At 46.1% G+C, this 21962-nt stretch overlaps 1 protein-coding gene across 1 annotated transcript; it reads right to left on the reverse strand.

Annotated features, from left to right (window-relative positions):
• Positions 1-1557: 1557 nt before the first annotated feature.
• KLF17 (KLF transcription factor 17) lies at positions 1558-11274 on the reverse strand. The gene is made up of 3 exons (XM_070403265.1): positions 11236-11274; positions 2135-2975; positions 1558-1802 (listed from the first exon to the last, which is right to left on the reverse strand). The coding sequence occupies exons 1-3, from the start codon at positions 11272-11274 to the stop codon at positions 1558-1560; spliced, it is 1125 nt and encodes a 374-aa protein (XP_070259366.1).
• Between the last annotated feature and the right edge of the window lie 10688 nt (positions 11275-21962).

Below are 21962 nucleotides of genomic sequence, written 5' to 3' on the forward strand. Positions count from 1 at the left end.
GAATTGCAGACTTAAAAATATTTGCTGAGCCTGGCCAGTGTGGCTCAGTTGGCCGAGCATGGTCCTGTGGGTTCACCAATGCCTTGTCAGGGCACATATGCCTTTCTGACCTTCCCTTTAGGTGCTCCTCCTCTCCATGGTCACTGCACCTAGGTGGACCTCTCAGCCCCTAGACCAAATGGTTCCAGGACCAAAGGAACCAGTCCTGATCCATCTCACCGTGGCATCACCTAGCAGGGCTTGGCATCCGACTAAGCACAGGCAACATCTGTAGAAGGCATCATGGTTAAGAGGAGTACCTCTGGAGTAGACAGATCCTGGTTGGGATCCCAGCTCTGTCACTTGAGAGCTCACTTGAGACCTTGAGTAAATTCCTCTCAATTAGTTTGCTGGTCAGAAAAATGGCTGGCTGAGAAGTCCAGAAATGAGGTTCGAATTACCTGGTTGTCAGGATAGCCATTATACACTCAACCCCAGGGGGAGGAGCAGGACAGGCCTTTTAATAAAAGGTATCTGGCACCTGAGCTCTGTAAGGAGGAGGCGAAGTTACAGTGGGTTTGTTCTTCTCTGCACCAATCTAATGTCCTCTACCCTCCAAGTCACCTAGAAAAGAGCCTAAAACAAGAATGAAGTACTAATACTTTATTTGGATGGTGTAAACCCAAGGCACTGAGAGGGAGAAAAGCAAGGCGGGGGAGAAGGGAGGCAAGGCAAGGCGCTAGCAGGTGGGTCCTGCTTCACGACAAGCCTTGAAGCACAGCGGGTGTGCTCGCTGGCTGCTTGGGACATCTCCCCACTGGCTGTACTGTCCGGAGAAACAGTGTCTTGCAGCAATTCGGGGAAGGGAGGAAAGAAGAGGGAATTTCTCTGCCTTGGTCTCTCCCAACTCCCATTAGTCAAATGTTACCCAAGAGGAGGATGAACTCCCCCAGGCTTCTGTGTTACTAGTGGCCACTTGAGATGCCAGATCCCATGCCCTGTGGTGGAGCATTCCATCCAAGTCTGGAAGTAGTGGGAGAAGGCAAACTCTGGGCATGTGGCTGGTGAGTTCTGCACAGAATCTGAGTCAAGACATAAGATGTGTCCCAAACGGTCCACTAGTATTTTTTTCACTTACCAGAAGACCTTGGCCAAGGTCTCATGGCTAGTAAGCAGCATATTCAAGATTTGAACATAGCCTGGCTCTGGAAACTGTGGAAGACCAAGATAAGAGCCTTGGGGTTTTTTTTTTTTATAGCAGGCAAAGGAGAGTCACTGAAGAGTTTCAAGTTGGGGAGTGACATAAAGAGCTTTTTAATAAAGCTCCCAATCTCTACTTTGCTCCATCTTCCCATGTAGCTAAACTCAGCAACAGTAGGTGGCCCCAAAGAGGTAAGGGCATCCAAGACAGTTTTTGAAGAGTCCCTCACGGGGTCCAGCTCATATGGGCTTCACTCAACACTGCCTCACAATCTTTCTCAGTCTGCAAATAAGCCTGTACCTACTAAGGAGGCTAGCTGGTCAGAGGCAAGCAGGATCTGAGTGGAGAAGCCAAAACGAAGGGAAGAGGAGGTTGACCTAAAGATCAGAAGCAGGAGGACCAGCTCTCTCTTCATCGTTGGCCTGTGGATTGGGGGATTCTGGCACCCGCAGATGAGTCCTTTGGTGTTGCCTGAGATGGTCAGATCTCATGAACTCTCGGCCGCACTGATCACATCTATGTGGCCGGTATCTGGTGTGTATCCGCGTATGTCGTCCAAGCTCATCGGAACGGAAGAAAGACCACGCACAACCTTCCCACTGACATTTATAGGGCCTCTCACCTGGGAAGGGAAAGTGACAAGGGAGAGAAGGAATTAAGTAGAGGAATTTAGGCCAGCGGGTGGGAAGGAAGGGGTCTGACTCTATGAGGCAGAGCAGTCATGGTTGAGGAATCAATAGGAAAAAACAGGAAAACAGTGAAGAGGCAACACAGTCAGCAGTCCCATCATCTTGATACAGTCATACTGGACTGTGGGAAAGCAAGTTGGTGAGGACAGTATAGCTTGGTCCCAAAAGTGAAGGATGACAGGCTAATCACCAACCATTACAAACCAGTGGTCCAGCAAAGCCCAGAGACTCCTCCCTCCCACCCCACCTGTCTGACCTCACTCACCTGTGTGTTTGCGTTGGTGACTCAGGAGGTGGGAGCGCTTGGTGTAAGCTTTCCCACAGTTCTCATACTGGCAGCAGTAAGGCCTTGCAATCTGGGATCTGCTCCTGTAAGCCCTTTCTGAGGCCTCACAATTCTGCTCTGCTCTTTGTGGCGCAGGTATAGGCTGCTCGGGTAGGAAGGGGTCTTCCTGGGAGGCTGGCTGGCTAACAAAAGAATCCTGGGATTCTAAAGACAGCAATGATGGGGAGCCATCTGGGGGCATTCCACAGTTGTGGGGATCTCTAGGGGGTAACATCTGAGCCAAAGAGGGGAACCCAGCCTGGCCCCCAGCAGAAGGCACAGTGGCAGGCAATAACATTTTAGGTGTTAAAGAGTCTCTATTAGAAGGTACTGTAGGGTGGTCAGAATAATGCATTGCTGGTGTCCTAATGTGGGACATTGTGACTGGTGGCCCATTGGGGGGCATGCTCAGATTCCCACTGAAGTTCATGGCCATCCCTGGAATATTGGGCTCTCCAAAGGACATCATCTGGGACCTGTTGAAAATCATCATTCCTGGTTGATAGGGAGACATTCTCTGACAGTAAATCATTTGGGAAGGAGGGAGAGTCACTTGGGGGCAATAGTTCGCACTACTCTCAGGCAGCAACACACTGAACTGTGGCCCCATTTCATCTGCATTCTGCCTGGGCTCCTGAGCAGAAGCCAAGGGCATCGTCTCCAGCTGTGGACTCTGAAGGACGTGTTGAATGCCTGATGAGTCATGGTTCCAAGAGGTGTGCACTCCACTGCTTTCGGGTGATGGAGACATATTTGAGACGCACTTCGACTTCTCAGTATCCTTGGAGAGAGAAGGAGAGTCAGATGAGGGGAATCCTAGCTTCCATTCCAGTTCCACACGTCCCTCCCATCTCTAGACCACACCCAGATCCAGGCTCCCATCATCTCTAGTCAGGATTATCCTACCTCCAGGCCATTCTCCAGTCTGGGCTTTTCTTTTATTTTTTCTAATCCTCTCCTATGTTATGTTATTTGTTTTGTTTTTTTATTGACTTCAGAGAGAGAGGAAGGGAGAGAGAGAGACAGACAGACAGAACATCGATGTGAGAAAGAAACATTGATGGGTTGCCGGAACGGGGATCAAATCCTCAACCTTTTGGTGCACAGGCGGACACGCTAACTAACAGACACCTGGCCAGGGCTCCAGCTTGGGCTTTTCTAAGATTCAGGTCTGGTTGATAGGATGGTGGAAGCTTAGGTGTGACTTATGCCACTTCTCCTCCTTGGCATGCTTTTGTTTATTATTTCGTAAAAAATAACAAAGACAGCAAATAAAATATTCCACAAACTACACCTTCAACAGAACTCCGAGAAAACCCTCAAGCTCCAGATTACGTGTAAGTGTGAGGATGAAAGAACATACCAAACCAGCAGGATGGGTGCAGAAAGCCACAAAGGTAAGAATAGAGGCTTCAGCCCTAGCCAGTTTGACTCAGTGGATAGAGATTCAGCCTGCGGACTGAAGGGTCCTGAATTCAATTCCGGGCAAAGGCACATGCAGGCTCAATTCCTAGTAGGGGGCATGCAAGAGGCAGCCGGTCAGTGATTCTTTCTCATCATTGATGTTTCTAGCTCTCTCTCCCTCTCCCTTCCTCTCTGAAATCAATAAAAATATATTTTAAACATAGCCTATCTAATGAAATAGTAATATGCAAATTAACCATCACTCTGTCACAAAGATGGCAGCGGCCACGGAGCTGGAGCGAACAGGAGGCTTGGGTTGCCCAGGCGATGGAGGAAGTCAAGCTTCCCGCCTGCCCTGGCCAGACCTGAGCTCTGCTCAAGGCTACAAAGTTTAAATTATAGAAGATAAATAAATCCCAGATACCTGCTTCCAGCCCGCGGGCGTGGCCAGCCTGAAAATGGCTTTCAGCCCGTCACCCAGGCTGGTCAGTCACCTCAGTAGGGACCGCCAGCCTGCAAACAGCCATCAGCCCCTCACCCAGGCTGGCCAGACACCCCAGCAGGACCCCCACCCTGATCCAGGAGAACCTTCAGAGCAAACCAGCTGGCCCCTACCTGTGCATAAGGCCTCTATCCTATATAGTAAAAGGGTAATATGCAAACTGACCCTAACAGCAGAAAGACTGGGAATGACTGGTCACTATGACACACACTGACCACCAGGGGGCAGACACTCAAGGCAGGAGCTGCCCCCTGGTGGTCAGTGCGCTCCCTCACAGGGAGCTCTGCTCAGCCACAAGGCAGGCTGATGGCTGCCAGCACAGCGGTGGTGGTGGGAGCCTCTCCCACCTCCTCAGCAGCGCTAAGGATGTCCGACTGCAGCTTAGGCCTGCTCCCTGCTGGCAAGTGGACATCCCCTGAGGACTCCTGGGCTGCCAGAGGGATGTCCAACTGCCAGCTTAAGCCCAATCCCCCAGGGAGCAGACCTAAGCCAGTAGGTGGACATCCCCTGAGGGGTTCCAGACTGGGAGAGGGCACAGGCCGGGCTGAGGCCCCCCGAGTGGACAAATTTTTGTGTACCAGGCCTCTAGTACAGTGGTTCTCAACCTTCCTTATGCCGCAACCCTTTAATACAGTTACTCATGTTGTGGTGACCCCCAATTTCATTGTTACAGATTGAACATAATTAAAGCATAGTGATTAATCACAAAAACAACATGTAATTATGTATGTGTTTTCCGATGGTCTTAGGCGACCCCTGTGAAAGGGTTGTTCGACCCACAAAGGGGTCACGACCCACAGGTTGAGAACCGCTGCTCTAGTATATAATAAAAAATAAATTAAGCCACACATATAATGCAACCCCCCACACAAAGAAAATAATAGATCAAATATTTTAAGAATATAGATGCAAAATCTTCAACAATAAAACTAGCAAACCAAATCCATTAGAGGATTATAAAACATGACCAAGTGAAATTGATCCCAGAAATGCAAGGGTGATTCAACATATGAAAAATCAATCAATGGAGTGTACTACGTATGTAAAATAAGGGCGGGGGGGGGGGGGGGGGGGGAGAGAGATTATCTCAATTAATACCAAAAAAAGCATTTGAAATAATTCAACCCTTTTCATGATTAAAAGACACTCAAAAACTAGAAATGGAAATTTCCAACACAATAAAAGGCATTCATGAAAAACCCACTGCTAACATCATACTCAAGTGAAAGACTAACAGTCTTTCTTCTAAGGTCAGGATGCTCACTTTCTTCCTTTTTTTTTTTTTAATATATTTTATTGATTCTTTACAGAGAGGAAGGGAGAGGGATAAAGAGTTAGAAACATCGCCCTGGCCGGTTTGGCTCAGTGGATAGAGCGTCGGCCTGCGGACTGAAGGGTCCCAGGTTCGATTCCGGCCAAGGGCATGTACCTTGGTTGCCAGCACGTCTCCAGTGGGAGGTGTGTAGGAGGCAGCTGATCGATGTTTCTAACTCTCTATCCCTCTCCCTTTCTCTCTGTAAAAATATATTAAAAAAAAAAAAAAAAAGAAAAAAAAAATTAGAAACATCAATGAGAGAGAAGCATTGACCAGCTGCCTCCTGCACACTCCCCACTGGGTATGCGCCCGCAACCAAGGTACATGCCCTTGACCGGAATCGAACCCAGGATCCTTGAGTCCGCAGGCTGACGCTCTATCCACTGAGCCAAACCGGTTAGGGCCACTTTCTTCCTTTTTTTAAAATATATTTTTATTAATTTCAGAGATGAAGAAAGAGGGAGAGAGAGATAGAATCATCAATGATGAGAGAGAATCATTGATTGTCTGCCCCCTACATGCTCCCCACTGGGGATCAAGCCCGCAACCTGAGCATGTGCCCTTCACGGGAATCGAACTTGGGACCCTTTAGTCCGCAGGTCAATGCTCTACCACTGAGCTAAACCAGCTAGGCCAGGATGCCCACTTTCACCACTTCTAGTCAACACTGTATTGGCAGTTCTAGCCAGAGCAATTAAACAAGAAAAGAAATAAAAGGCATCCAAACGGAAAAAAGTAAAACTATCTGTGTTCTCAGATAATACAATCTTATATGTAGAAAACCAGAAAAAACTACATACACACTAACATAACCTGTTAGAAATAATAAAATTCAACAAAGTAGCAGGATACAAATTCAACACACAAAAATCAGTTGCTGCTATACCCTGTCAATGAACAATCTGAAAAGGAAACGAGGAAAACTATTCAATTCATGATAGCATCAAAAAGAATTAAATACTTATAATTAACCAAAGAGGTTAGCGTAATCCCTGAAAAACTATAAAACATTGCTTAAAGAAATTAAATAAAACTTAAATTAATGAAAAGACATGTCCATGGAGGACTTAAAAGTTATGATGTCAATGTTACCCAAAGCAATCTATAGACTCAATACAATGCCTATCAAAATCCATTTTTGGCAAAAATAGAAAAATCCACCCTAAAATTCATGTGAAATCACAAGGGACCCCAAAATAGCCACACACACACACACACAAACAAACAAACAAAAAAAACACCTTTAAAAAGAACAAAAATTAGACAATTTACACTTCCTGATTCAAAACTCACTACAAAGTAAATAATCAAAACAGTATGGTATTGGCAATAGGGTAGACCTATAGACAAACAGAAAGAAACAGAGTCCCAAAATTAAGCTTCATATTTATGGTCAAATGATTTTTAGCAAGGTTTTTAAGACCATTCAATGGGGGAAACGACAGTCTTTTTGATAAATAATGCTGGTATAAGTGGATATCCACGTGGAAAATAATAAAGTTGGAACCTTACTTAACACCATATATAATTCAAAATGGATCCAGACCTAAACACAAGAGCTAAAGCTATAAAACTATTAGAAGAAAACAGGAGGGGGAGCTTCATAATACAGGATTTGGCAATGACTTCTCAAATAGGACACCAAAGGCATAAGCAACAAAAGATAAAATACAAACAACCCAATTCAAAAATGGGCAAAGGACTTGACTAGACATTTCTCCAAAAACATACAAATGGCCAGTAAACATGAAAAGATGTTCAACATCAGTAATCATTAGGAAAATGCAAATGAAAACCACAAAGAGATACTGCTTCACAACCATTTAAAATGATTATCAAGAAAACAAAAGTGTGAGCAAGATGTGAAGAAACTGGAATCCTTGTGCATTGCTGTTGAAAATGTAAAAATATGCAAACACTATGGAAAACAGTATGCTGGTTCCTCAACAAATTAAAAAACAGAATTATCATGCGCTCCAGTAATTCTCTTCTGGGTATCTATAGTAATAAAAGTGTAATATGCTAATTAGACCAGACGTCCTTCCAGATAAACTTCTGGATGAAGCCGGAGCAGTGAGGGAAGCCCGGTCCCAGGGAAGCCCAGCTAGAGGGAAGCTGGTGCTGGCAGCAGTCGGGGGGTGGGCCTACTCTTGCACAAATTTCGTGCATTGGGTCTCTAATATACCTATAAGAATTGAAAGCAGCAACTGGAACAGAAATTCATACTCCCATGTTCAGAGCAGCATTTTTCACAATAGCTAAAATGTGGAAGCAACCCAAGTGTCCATCAAATGGATAAACAAATGTAGTATATCCATACAATAGAGTATTATTCAGCCTTAAAATGGAAGGAAATTAACACAAGCTTCAACTTGAATGAACTGTGAAGATATTATGCTAAATAGAATACACCAGTCACAAAAGGACAAATAATGTATGATTCCATTTACATGAAGTACTTAAGTCAAATCCAAAGAGGCAGAAAGTAGAATGGTGGTTGCCAGAGACTGGGGGGTGAGGGGGATTGGGAAGTCACTGTTCAATGGTTAGTGATTTTCAGTTTGGGAAGATGAAAAAAGTTCTAGAGATAGATGGTGGTGATGCTTGCCCAATAAAATGTTAAATGTGCTTAATGCTACTGAACTGTATACACTTAAACATGACTATGATGGCCGAAACCGGTTTGGCTCAGTGGATAGAGCATCGGCCTGCAGACTGAAAGGTCCCAGGTTCGATTCCGGTCAAGGGCATGTACCTGGGTTTCGGGCACACCCCCAGTAGGAGATGTGCAGGAGGCAGCTGATCGATGTTCCTCTCTCATCGATGTTTCTAACTCTCTATCTCTCTCCCTTCCTCTCTATAGAAAATCAATAAAATATATTTTTTTTTTAAAAAAAACCATGACTATGATGATATTTTTGTATTATGTAGATTTTACCACAATTCCAAAAAATGTTTTTTAAAAAAGACACTGGCCAAATTTGTGAAAATTGGAGAATCAAAAATAAAAATTGTTAATTTTAATAGAAATTAAAATGGTATCAAGCTAAATGATACCATGAGAAAGCAATCTGATAAATCTAGAAAAAGGAACATTCTATAAGACAAAAGTCAGTATCATGAAAAAAGGAGTTAGTCAGGAAAAAAGAACTCTGTGAAAATTCATGAGCCAAAAGTGACTAAGGATCAGCTCCTATCCTGGCTTCAGACTTGTGAATTGAAGTGAAGCAATGAAGTATTTATTCTGTCTTTCTGGTAGGAAACTGTTATTTTGAAATCACCAAATGATTCCAGTTGTTTAAGAAAAATCCTACTTTGCAGAAGAACACAAACTAATAAATGTAGAAGGAATGGTGGAACTGCAAAATCATTATTTTACAACCCCTAATGCAACCTTTGGTTGAGGAAAAATTAGTATTTGGTTGAAGCCACTAGGTAAATAAATACTTGGTGGGGAAGTGGGACATGTGGATGCATCAAAGGTAACATACACAGATTCCTTTCTGACTGCAAGGCTGAAGATAAGCTTGAATAGAGATCAGGCTTTTCCCTACCTCCGTTCAAGGCCAAGCCTCGTGTCACCGAGTGTGGAGAGCCAGAGGCAATGCAAGATGAAGCTTACTGTACCCATGAGACATTCTTACCAAAAATCAAGAATCCAGTTAAGCTTTAAGACCTAACTCTAATTTAGAGGTAATACAAGAGATAGAATACAAGCTAGACGATATCATGAGAGAGCAACCTGGAAAATCCAAAAAAAGGAACAGTCTATAAGACAAAAATCAGGATCATGAAAAAAAGGAAAGTTAATTAGAAAAAAAGAAAACTATTCTAATTTCAAAGATAGCCAAAGGACAGAATAACCAGGCACAGTGTGTGGTCTTAAACTGGTTCCTGGTTGGGACAAGTCAGCTTAAGGGCATTTTAGAGACAACTAGGGGAATCTGAATAAGACTTGCACTAAGATGTTATTAAGAGATTGTCATTCATTTTTATAGATTTAATCGTGTTTTGACTATGGAGGGTGGGGATTTTTAAACCCCTCGAGTGTTAGGGAGATCCTGTTTTACTCTCCACTCTATGCTCAGCAACTAGCATAAGTAAACACATACATAATAGGCCCCAGATAAATGTCTATTGGATGGTTTTTTGGGGGGATGCTCACCCCCTTTTCCCCCACTCTCAGGAGTGGCCCTCTTTTATTTTCGTTATCCTGCTCAGGCAAACTTCTTGGGAAGTGTCTAAACTCACCTTTACCACTGCCTCACTTACTATTCCCCCAAATTTACTACATCGCTCCACAGAACCAACTTGCAAAAAGGTCACTGATGACCTGCATGTCACCGAGTCCAAAACCGCGTGGGGCTCCTCCTCGCTTGACCTCTCAGGAGTTGCAGAGGTTACTGGGCCCACACTCCCAGGCGTGTTTCCTTCCCTGGGCCTCGGAACAGCAGGCAGGAAGACCTGGACACACGTGCCTGGCTTCCTCCTTCCCTTCTGCCTGGCCCTCCTCCTCCAGTCTCCTTTGCAGGCTTCCCCAGTGCTACTCTCTGGGCAATCTTTCTCATGCTAATGATCCATTTCGGGTTCTATTCCAATTATTCTTTAACAGTAGCTCCAGGGCAGATCTCCCCTGAATCCTCCAGCTGCCTACTGCTCTGGCCGTTCGGATGACTCACAGGCCCTTTGGACTGTGTGCAAAACTCCTGATTAACCTCACCCACCCCCAAGCCACCCCCAGGGAGAAAAAACAAAACAACAAAAAACTTAATCCTGTTTTCTTCTCATCCTTTCCTCCCTTAAGAGAATGTCACCAATATCCGCACCTACCTGTGCAAGCCAGAAATCTGTGAAGCTGTCCTGGATGCCCCCCTCACCACCTAGATCCGAGTAATTACCAATGTTCACTTGCAAAACCTCGCGGGGACCTCCGTCTCCACGGTCTCTTCTCCAGCGAGGCCGCCATTTGCACTTGCACCTGGATTATCACAATCGCTTCCTCACTTATTACCTTGAATTCTACCTACAATTGCCAGGGCACTCTTTTAAAGAACGCAAGTCTTACGGTGCTTCAACTCATCAATGGCTTCCTACTGGTTTTGCAATAACCAACTCAAGGCCTGCATGACCTGGGTGGTTCGGGGATCCCTGCCTCCCCTTCCCTTGGGCCACGCTCCTGTCACTCTCTGTGGTCTCAGTCACAGTCCATTTTCCCTTCCGCCAGGGTGGAGGCATGCAGTCTGGCCTCAGGTCTCCAGACCCAGACCAAATCCACAGCTATCTCTCCCGTCCTACACCAGACCACACACCTCTGCTATCGCTCCCGCGGCCCCCCCACTTCTCCGGCACAATCTGTGCACTTCGAGTCATTCGGGGATTTTTCAATAAAATGGTATACCGTCTTACGGAAAACTCCCCATGTATTCCCATGCTCTGGCAAAGGCCTGACACCTAGTAGGCCTCCAATAAATGCTTTTTGCTCCCTGAATACATCCCACCGACTTCCTAACGTGGTCTTCTTTCCTCGGTAGGCAAGTCCCTCTCCTGGAAGCTACCTGGAACCTAAGCTACTGGTTAAAGGATAGGCGCGAAGGCTCAGTGACTCTTCACTGAATAAACGTGATTTTTATTTTTACTTTTTTGGTAGCTGTAGACGGCAATTTCCATGTTGCAGGAACTCTGCACTGTTTTTCAACTACAGTTTACATCCGATATCGCGACACAGGATCTAGCATCCCACCCAACCCCCTCCCTCCAACTCCCAAAGCCCCAGCTTCGCCCGCCCAGCCCCGGGGCCGACGCCTGCCTCACCCCTGCCACCTGGTGCGGGGCCGCCGGCCACGGGTTCGCTCGCTCCATCTCCGCCTGGGATCCGCGCGCCGGGGGCTGTGTGCGAGTCCGGGCCACGTCGGGGCCGAGCTGAGCCGCGCTGCTCGGCGTCGCAGGTCGCGTGTCGCGCACCTTCACGCCACAATCGCCGCGCTCCATTTCTACTCCCCGCCGCGCGGGGCGGGGCCGGGGCCGCACCCACCCACCCACCCACCTGCGGGCCCGCCCCACCCCTCCGGGCCGCCCGCGCGGGCGGCTGCGGCCACCACACCCTGCCCCACACATTCCCCACCCACCCTTCAGTCTGAGCCTCTCTGCTTGGCCCAAGTGGGGTCGAGGGCACTGAGGTTTCAGACCCCGGCCCGGCCTTCTTGGCCTCGGGACGGGCAGGAGGCTGGAGACAGTGGCAGGTGGGGCTGTGGGGCTTCTGCAGACAGGAGAGCCCCCACCACCCACCCAGGTTAGGGCTCTTGACATAAGCTCCTGGCTCTTCTCCGCCAGGCACTGCTGTCCCCGCTGCGCACAAACCAAAGCTGGGAACTCCAGGCTGCAGGGAATGCCTTTGGTCTGCCAGAGGCATGCAGTACCTACCACGTGTCCGGCACTGTGTTTGGGAACTAGGGACACAGGGGCCAACAAGACGGAAGGAAAGTTCTTGCTCTCAAGGAAGTTTCATCCTCAATGTGCAAACAAGAAATGAATATAACAAAGTCAATAATATAATTGTTCGATGGTGGCGAGTGCTACGGAGAAAAGATAGTAGAGCAATGTGAGCTGAGAACGAGCTAAAGTAGCTCTCCAAGCCGAAGCCGGTTTGGCTCAGTGGATAGAGCGTCGGCCTGCGGACTGAAAGGTCCCAGGTTCGATTCCGGTCAAGGGCATGTACCTGGGTTGCGGGCACATCCCCGGTGGGAGGTGTGCAGGAGGCAGCTGATCGATGTTTCTCTCTCATCGATGTTTCTAACTCTCTATCACTCTCCTTTCCTCTCTGTAAAAAATCAATAAAATATATTTTAAAAAAATAAATAAATAAAAATAAAGTAGCTCTCCAAGAAAAAGATGGCGTTGCTTAGTGGGTGCGGATGATGGCGATCAGAGAATGTCTCAGGATTAAATGGGACAGACGTAATGGATTCGAGTGGGAAAGGGCTGGGAGGAAAGAGGAATCAAAGAGGATTCATAGGTTTTTGGCTTGAGCAATTGAGTGGTGACTGCACCACTTGATGATATGGAAAAACGGGAAGCAGAGCAATTGTTTAGAATTGACACTAACAAGATTATTTTAGAGAGGAGGAGCTACCACAGGCATTATTTAACACTTCCGGCCCACAGGAATAGTAAAAAGCAGATCAACTTTTAGTTGGGTATTATTTTTAAGCTCTCAACAGATATGCACTCCCTTTCAGCCTGCATCTGGGACAGACTGCTGCTCTTCCATTTCTCCTATCTACTATTATTTTTTTTTGTATTGTTCTTATTCTTTTGTTGTAAATTTTTTTTTTTTTTTTTTTTTTTGCCATTTTTATCAAAAATATGCCTGGGCCTGTGTGGCCAAGTATTAGCCTTGTGATTTATTATCTATTAATTCTATACATAGATAATCCATGTATTCCATTAAACCCCCTCACCCCAGGCAGGACCAGATATAGCCAGCCTCACCCTTCAGCTTTTTTTTTTTTTTTAATATAATTTTATTGATTTCAGGAAGGAAGGGAGAGGGGGAGAGAGATGGAAACATCAATGAGAGAGAATCATTGATCGGTGCCTCCTGCATGCCCCCTGTTGGGGATTGAGCCCACAACCTTTCAGTTCACAGGCCGGCACTCTACATACTGCACCAAAGCAGCTAGGGCACCTTCAGCTTTTTTATCTAGAGCCTATTTTTATGGTGGACATCTGGAACCCCAGGGCTCCTGTCTCCTGCCCCAACCTAAAACTATTCCCCATTATCTGCTGACCCTCCTACAGAAGCATTCTGGGGCCTGGGAATGACTCAATGACTCGGGGACGGACATGTCCCCTTGTTCTCCCTGTCACCCTCCCAGAACCTCGGTCATTCTGGACTCTAGTCCTGGGTCAGTGAGCTGCCCATCCACCTACTGCTCCCAAGGAAGGAGGGGGGTCTCGAGAAACTCCAATCTGTAGCCAGTCAGAAGCACAGGTAACAACCTGGGCTTGCTACTGGCCTCTGAAGTGGGAGCAGGGGCGTCTTGTAGACTGATCTCTTAACCTGTGGACTCCGATGCTGTTTCCAGGTAGACAGTGTCTGAATTGAGTTACATTGTAGGACACCATGCTTGTGTCCATGAAGTGCTTGTTGGTGTGGGGAAGACTTCCCCCTCCCCAACATACACATTCAGACACATTGGAATTGGGTCCAAGAACCTAAAAGAGTTCGATAAAATGTTTGCTCATGATAGATGGTTCTTAATGTCTTACCTCCCCATTCTCTCTCTGAAGGGGAAACTAGTTACTTCGGTAAAAATTTTAATGAGGTGACTGAGGCTGGACCAGGAGCAATTGTGGTAGAGGAGTACATTGTGTATCGGAACGTTCACATCAACTATTCTCTTCATGAGAAAACAAAAGCCAATCTTAAAAATCAAACTAAAATGTATGGTTGTATTATACGCACACAGTGAAATCAGGAAAAGAGACATGTTCATTATGAAGGCAACTTTTCAGGTCAGTCTAAGGATTAAACCTGGTTTGATTACATGGACTTGGATTTTGTGTAAAATTGCTTTTGTGCTAGTAGTGTCTATGAGAAAGGGGTTTTGTTTTGTTTTGTTTTGTTTTGCTTAACCATTTAAAATGTTAGAAGTTCTGCTGCTTTGTTTGCTGGGAGTTTGGACAATACTGGATTTATGTAAGCTCTAGTTAGTATCTATAAACCAATCAGAACAAATCTACTTTCATTTGAGTTTTCATAATCTAATTTGAGGGGTTTTTTGTTTGTTTTTAATCCTCCCCTGAGGATATTTTTCCATTGATTTTTAGAAAGAGGGAAACACAGAGAGAAATATCGATATGAGAGAAACACATCAATTGGTTGCCTCCAGCCTGAGCCGGGCCAGGGCCACCGGGAAGGAGGAGCCTGCAATGGAGGTACGTGCCCTTGACCAGGTACGTGCCCTTGACCAAATCCAACCTGGGACCCTTTGTGTCCGCAGGCTGAAGTTCTATCCACTGAACCAAACCAGCTACAGCCATAATCTAATTTGTCAGTACCCTTAGGAGGTAGATTCCACATTTGCACAGTGAAATTTAAGGCTTTACTCATTTATAGGCTTACAGATGCCCAGAATTCACAGCTTCAGCTTTACAACTTCAGTCACTACTCAGAGTAGACGCAGAACCACAAACACTCTGGACACAGAACCAGTACAGATCTCAAGGGGCTCTTCTCCTTTCCACCGGGCACAAAATATTTTAGTGATTCGATCTCTTAAATCAATGATCAGAGGAACAAAAAGAACTAACAAACCAGATTATCTGTCACCTCTCACCCTACAGAAAGACCTCACCCTCCACCCAGCAGAGATCAGCAATGATCAAACCATAACACCAGCTCCTGACCATTGCTGCTTCCCAGGGAGAAAACGCATTGACCTGCATAAATTAGACCCTGTATACACAGACTGCCCTCTTAGCAGTCAGTCTAGGCTGGCCACCTGGTCTCACACCCTCTTGTAAAGGAGGATTTTCCACCTCCTGAAAGGGCAAACCCCAGTTCTTCCCTAGTATGTCTTTATTCCCTGTGTCTCCTTTACTTTCACACAGAACACTTCACTTTCCCACCAAGCAATCTCCAATGCTAGCTGGGTGTCCTACAATTTAGCTCAATTCTGACACTGTCTACAACAGCCGTGGGCAAACTACGGCCCGCAGGCCGGATCCGGCCCGTTTGAAATGAATAAAACTAAAAAAAAAAAAAAAAAAGGACCGTACCCTTTTATGTAATGATGTTTACTTTGAATTTATATGAGTTCACACAAACACTCCATCCATGCTTTTGTTCCGGCCCTCCGGTCCAGTTTAAGAACCCATTGTGGCCCTCGAGTCAAAAAGTTTGCCCACCCCTGGTCTACACAGCATCAGATTCTGCAGGTGGAGGACTCCACCTTACAAGACTGCCCCCCACTTCAGACTCCAGTTGCAAGCCCAGTTGTCACCAGTGCTTCTGTCCTACCTGCTATAGTGGGAGGTTCCAACAACCCCTTCCTTGGGTCTGGTTATTTACTAGAGTGGCTCACAGAACTCAGGGAAACATTTTACTTACTAGATCACTGGTTTATTATAAATGGGTACAACTTAGAAACAGCAGGATGTAAAACATTCACAGGTTAAGGTATGGGTAAGGGGGCGGAGCTTCTACACTCTCCAAGTGCACCACTCGCCCTGAATCTCCACATGTCCACCAACCTGGGAGCTCTCTGAACCCTGTCCTTTTCAGTTTTTATGGAGCTTCATCACACAGGTATGATTGACTAAATCATTGGCCATCGGAGATTGATTCAACCTCCTGCCCCTCTCCTCTGTCTGGATGTCAGGGGTATGGGACTGAAAGTTTCAACCCTAATCACATGGTCAGTTCTCTGAGCACAGACCCAGGAATCACAAATCACCTCATTAACACAATAGACACTTTCTATTTCCATCACTTAGGAAATTCCAAGTGTTTTCAGAGCTCTGTGCCAGAAACCTGGACAAAGATTTTATATATAAACTAGAGGCCCAGTGCACAAATTCGTGCATGAGTGGGGTCCCTTGGTGTGGCCTGTGGGGATTGGGCTGAAACTGGCAGTCCAATGCTGCCTGCCACTCCTGCCTGCTGCTCCCACTCATCCTGGCCCGCTGAGCCTGCAGTGAGCTTGCGCCCAGTCAGTCCTGATCGGGAGAGGCTCCGCAGCCTGTCCTGAGGGGAGTGTCGGCCCTCTGGGCGGGTGGTAGAACGCCCTTGTCGGCCCAGGATCTGGATCCATTCTGCTAACATTCACACTGGTTGTCGGTTGTCGGAAGCCGCCTGATGGCCGCTTTTATATCGTTTCTTCCTTGTGGAGCGTATAGGGAGGGGAAGCAGGCCGACTTCCAGGAGGCCCGTGGTGCTGTTGGGATCTTGCCGGCTGCACCGGTCCATTGGTGCCTGGCCCATTCTCCAGAGATTGGACCTGCAGGCCTACTGAGGGAGTGAGTGGCTGCTGCCCAGCTGGTGGGCCACTACAGTCGGTCAGCTAAGCTGTGGGAGCACACTGACCACCAGGCCCCCTGGTCGTCAGTGCCCATCATAACGACCAGTCTACCAGTTGGTCACTTAGGCATATATATATATATATATATATATATATATATATATTTCTTATTATAAATCATAACATCACAATAGGGCACTGGCAAAGTAACTTAAGCTCAACTATTATTCCTGGTGGCCACTGGCCTACAGGCAACTCCAAATCATCGAGTATGGGCTGCTCCATTGCAGCCTCTTGTTACCCTCCATCTCTCCAATATCCTCTCTTCCTGCTCAACCAGTCACAGAAAGCAGACCAAACCCACTACATTTTTTGTGTGATACCGCTAAGTGCTATTATGCTGTGAGTGCAGCTGTCATTATTTAAAAATTGGTTAGTGTCTTTTTAAAAAAAAAAAGGAGCGTGGATGACATGCCAGTCTCCTTATGATTACCTACAACATCACTACAAGTGATTCTCTTACACCTGCTCTCGGGCAGGACTATGAAATCTCCTCCTCCTCCATCACGGGAAGGTGAAAGAAGAGCCAGGGTTCTCCTCCCTTCCTCAAAGACGTGTGGAAGACTCACATGCGTCTGACTTACCTGCTACAGAAGCATGTTTCCTTCTCTCCTTTCTTTTCTTCTGATTATGTGGAGATGGGGAGTTTGGGATGATGGTTAGGGACAGCAGAGCTAGTGGGTTAACTCAAACCCTTAAAGGGGTGACTAGCTTTTAATTATTGCAGGGGCTTTTTAGAATCTGGAGTACTTGATGCTTTGTTCTCAACTTTGGTCCTACTGGGCACTCTGGAATAAGAGAAAAGTCCCTTTCAACATCCTTTTATAAACATTGCCATTGAATTGCTCTCTCCTCCAGGTATAGATGTGAGTAGTTTTTCTCAGTATGAACTGAGAGTCAGAACAAGGTATGCTCTCCGAGGAACATCATGAGTGGTGGTGGTGGTGGGGGGGGGGGGGGTGTCTTTATTGACTCTGTTGGAGTGTGTTCCTTGTATAAACTGAATTATAAAATCTTCTAGGAGAATGTTCCCAAATGCTTGTAGCCTTAGGCAGTTTCCCAACTCATTAAGGGCACTCCTTCCAGTTCTTGCTACACTTCTTGAAGGAGACTGGCTCCAGAATTTCGAGAATAAAGGAAAGTAGAGGTCTAAGGTGAGAAGGTGCCCAGAGCCGGCTGGACCTCTTGGACAGTGGGTAGGTATGGACTTCCTTTATCTAAACCCACACTCTTCCATTGGCCAGTCCCTACACTATACCGCATTGTCTTAATTACAATGGGTTTGTAATAAATACTGCTTCCTGGCAGTGTCGGTCCGTTAGATAGGACAAGGGTCTCAAGGTCTAGGCCAGTGGTTCTCAACCTTCCTAATGCCGCGACCCTTTAATACAGTTCCTCATGTTGTGGTGACCCCTCAACCATAAAATTATTTTCGTTGCTACTTCATAACTGTAATTTTGCTACTGTTATGAATCATAATGTAAATATCTGATATGCAAGATGTATTTTCATTGTTACAAATTGAACATAATTAAAGCATGGTGATTAATCACAAAAACAATATGTAATTATATATGTGTTTTCTAATGGTCTTAGGCGACCCCTGTGAAAGGGTTGTCCGACCCCCAAAGGGGTCATGACCCACAGGTTAAGAACTGCTGGTCTAGGCCATCCTTACTAAACGCTATTCTTGCTAAATGTTAACTTGTAGCCCAGTCTTTTACAGAGCAGTTGTAAACAGGATGAGTTTGACAATGACTCAACCTGATAAATGCAGCCAACTGCAAAGAAGAAATCAATGTGTAATTGACCAAATAGTGTTATAAGCACTGGCTAAGCCTCCCTTCTGGGAGACAGAGCTTTGGATATGCGTCCCCTGTCTCCTTTCCTTGCTGTAGGAAATAAAAGTGCTTTGTGATAACCATGGATCTGTTCTGGAATAGAGCACCCCAAGCAGTGAACCCATTGGTCAAGTGTGCACTCAGCTCAGAGCTCAAATCCTCACCTTTAGTAGTGAAACTCCTACACTAAAGGATTTTTTGTGTGATACCGCTAAGTGCTATTACGCTGTGAGTGCAGCTGTCATTATTTAAAAATGGGTTAGTGCCTTTTAAAAAAAATACTGATGAAAAAAAAAAATGAAAAAAAAATAAAAATAAAAAAAATACTGATGACGCCACAAAGGAAACTAAAAAACAAACAAAAACCCCAAACACCTGACCGGGGACGAACCTGTAACTTTGGTGTATCAGAATGATGCTCTAACCAACTGAGCTACCCGGCCAGGGCCCACACTTTCTTCATTCTGGAGCCTAGGCAGGTAAAGCAGCCCGTATCTAGGACATCCTACTCATGTCGAGGAGGCAGAACCACAGAACGACTCCTAAAGCTTCGGTCACTTTTACTCACATTTTATTGGCTGCAGCAAGTCTTTTGATCAAGCCTGATGGCCAGGGAGAGTAGAAGTATAGTCCTCTCATAGGATGGGGCAACAAACAATTGAAAACAATGACATGGCATATTAATATGTTTAAGATTTCTGTATCTACGTTTAGGGGTGAGATTGGCCTATAATTTTCCTTCCTCAAGCATTTGTCAGTTCTCATCATAAGAAAAAAAAACTTGGTAACTATGTATGGTGAAGGATGTTAACTAAGGCTTATTGTGGTGATCATTTTGCAATATATGCAAACATGGAATCACTATGTTGTATACCTGAAACTAATTATAATGTTATATGTCACTTATTCCTAAAAAACAAACAAAGAAAAAAAACACCTGGCTGGTGTGGCTCAGTGATATACCATCGACCCATGAACCAGGAGGTCATGGTTTGATTCTGGGTCAGGGAACATGCCTAGGTTATGGGCTCCATCCCCAGTGGGGGGCGTGCAGGAGGCAGCCGATCAATGATTCTCTCTCATCATTGATGTTTCTATCTCTCTCTCCCTCTCCCTTCCTCTCTCTGAAATCAATAAAAATACATTTAAAAAAAAAACAACAACAACAGGAAGAGATACCAGATCTTTCTCTCTCCCTTTCCCTCTTCCTCTTTCTCTGTCCATGCACGTAGGCGAGGCCATGTGAGGACACAGAAAGAAGGCAATCGTGGGCAAGCCAGGAAAAGAAGCTTGACCAGAAATCAACCCTGCTGGCACTTTGATCTTGGACTTCCAGCCTCCAGAACTCTGAGAAAATAAATATATGTTGTTCAAGTCACCCAAACTGTGGTATTTTTTTCTGGCAATCCAAGCTGACTAATACATTTTCTTACCCAGTTCTATCATAACCAACCATTGCAAACACTTTCAACTCCCTTGGCCAGATCTCAACTTGTATTACTTGCTTGGCAAAACCCAAACCTTGTTGAAATCCAATTCTCCCAGCTACTCCATGCCTGCATCAGTGCTGGCAAATATGGCTGAAGAAAAGTGACCATGTTGGCTGGACTACTTTAAATGCATGACCACTTATCTCCAGTGGGCACTTAGCTTCCTAGCAATTATTCTGCATTCTTCTAGTCCATTAACTCGCTTAGTTAATTGCTTCACATCTCCTCCCTTTTCATACAGGTTCCATCCTAACTCCCTGCTGCTGACCTTGCTTCTTATTCCTCTAATAGATGCCACAAGGAGAGAGTTCCCATAGCTCCCGCTATCAATTCCACCAATCTACCAGCATTTACCCACCAGCCCTCTGCCTTCTCTCCTGGGCTGTCTGTGCCCTCATTTCGCTCCAGCAATTTCTCTAACTCTCTAATGGATAGTTGCCACCAGCATTAAGAAATGCTGTATTATCTCTGAACACCGCTCCCACCCAAGAAAAAAAATAGAAAACAATAAGGCAAAGAGTTCCCTTTACCCTATTTCCCCTTCTAGCTGCTTTATTTATTACTAGAGGCCTGGCTGGTGATCAGGGCCGATCTGTGGGGCTCCTGCTCGCACCCACCTTGGCCTGGTGCTGCCTGTTCACTGGCCCCGCCCCCCGCAACTGCCACTGGTCACTGTCTGTGGGGTGACCAGCAGGGCGATCGGGGCCTCTGCTCACATCCACCTTGGCCTGACACTGCCTGCTCACCTGCTCCACCATCCCGCTGCGGCCCTGCTCTCATTGGTCCTGCTCTTGTCAGGGCCCATCAGGGCTGGCAGCACCTCCACTGCCACCCACTGGCAGCACCACATTGCCAATGCCCGTTATGTTTTGCACTGCCCCCTGGTGGTCAGTGCATGTCTAACTCCTGGTCGATCAAACTCCCTCCCATGGGGACAATTTGCATATTAGTCTTTTATTATATAGACTAGGGGCCCAGTGAATGAAATCTGTGCACGGGGGGAGGGGGAGTGGGTCCCTCAGCCCAACCTGCACCCTCTCCAATCTGGGAGCCCTCAGGGGACCCCTCTCCAAACCGGGAGTTTCTGTCTGTTTTTGCAATCATATGAGCGAATTGTCTGAGACCCCAACCCAGTTTGGTTTGGTGCTCACAGAATAATAGAGGCATTTTTTTTTCTTTGCTCCATTGGTGGAGATTTCCTAGAAGTTGCAGGATATCTTCCTTTTAATTTTTCGTTGACACTCTGACTTTACTTATGTCTCTCACCTTTGCTTTCCCTCCATCCCCCACCTGCAATAGTAACTTGCTCCAGGCTCACTTTGCTCTAGTGTCTAGGACAGTGATGGCGAACCTTTTGAGCTCAGCATGTCAGCATTTTGAAAAACCCTAACTTAACTCTGGTGTCACATATAGAAATTTTTTGATATTTGCAACCATAGTAAAACAAAGACTTATATTTTTGATATTTATTTTATATATTTAAATGCCATTTAACAAAGAAAAATCAACCAAAAAAATGAGTGTCATAAGTTCGCCATCACTGGTCTAGGAGATCCCACAATGCGTCTGCCACCAGAACTATGATTCACAGCATTCCTGGTGCTCCCCGCACTCTGGGCTTCTGCTCCTGTCCAGGGGTTGCCACCAGAACTACAATTCCCAGAATTCCTGGCGCTCCCCACACACTGGGCTTCCACCCCCCAAGCCGCCCGCTCTTCCGCTCTGCCAAGCCCCCCAAGCCACTCGCTCCCTGTCCACTCTCCTGCTCTGCCAAGCCACCAGTTCTCCCATCCCACCCCTGGCTGCTCGGCACCTGTGTGCGTGTGTGCTGCCCACAGGCCCACCATCTTTGTTGGGTTAATTTGCATACTCACTCCTGATTGGCTGTGGGTGTCATGGAGGGACAGTAAATTTACATATTTGTCTATTATTAGTATAGATTTTGTTGTTGTTGTTGTTGTTGTTAATCTTTACCTGAGGATATTTTCCCATTGATTTTTAGGGAGAGTGGAAAAGAGAGGGCTCAGACCAGAGCCTGCAACCGAGGTACGAGCCATTGACTGGAATCAAACCTGGGACATTTGGTTCACAGGCCAATGCTCTATCCACTAAGCCAAACTGGCTGGGGCATGCTA

The sequence above is a fragment of the Myotis yumanensis genome, unplaced genomic scaffold (assembly GCF_028538775.1).
Source record: "Myotis yumanensis isolate MYYU_CA2020_CCGP unplaced genomic scaffold, mMyoYum1.0.hap1 SCAF_2, whole genome shotgun sequence".
NCBI classification, from domain to species: Eukaryota; Metazoa; Chordata; class Mammalia; order Chiroptera; family Vespertilionidae; genus Myotis; species Myotis yumanensis.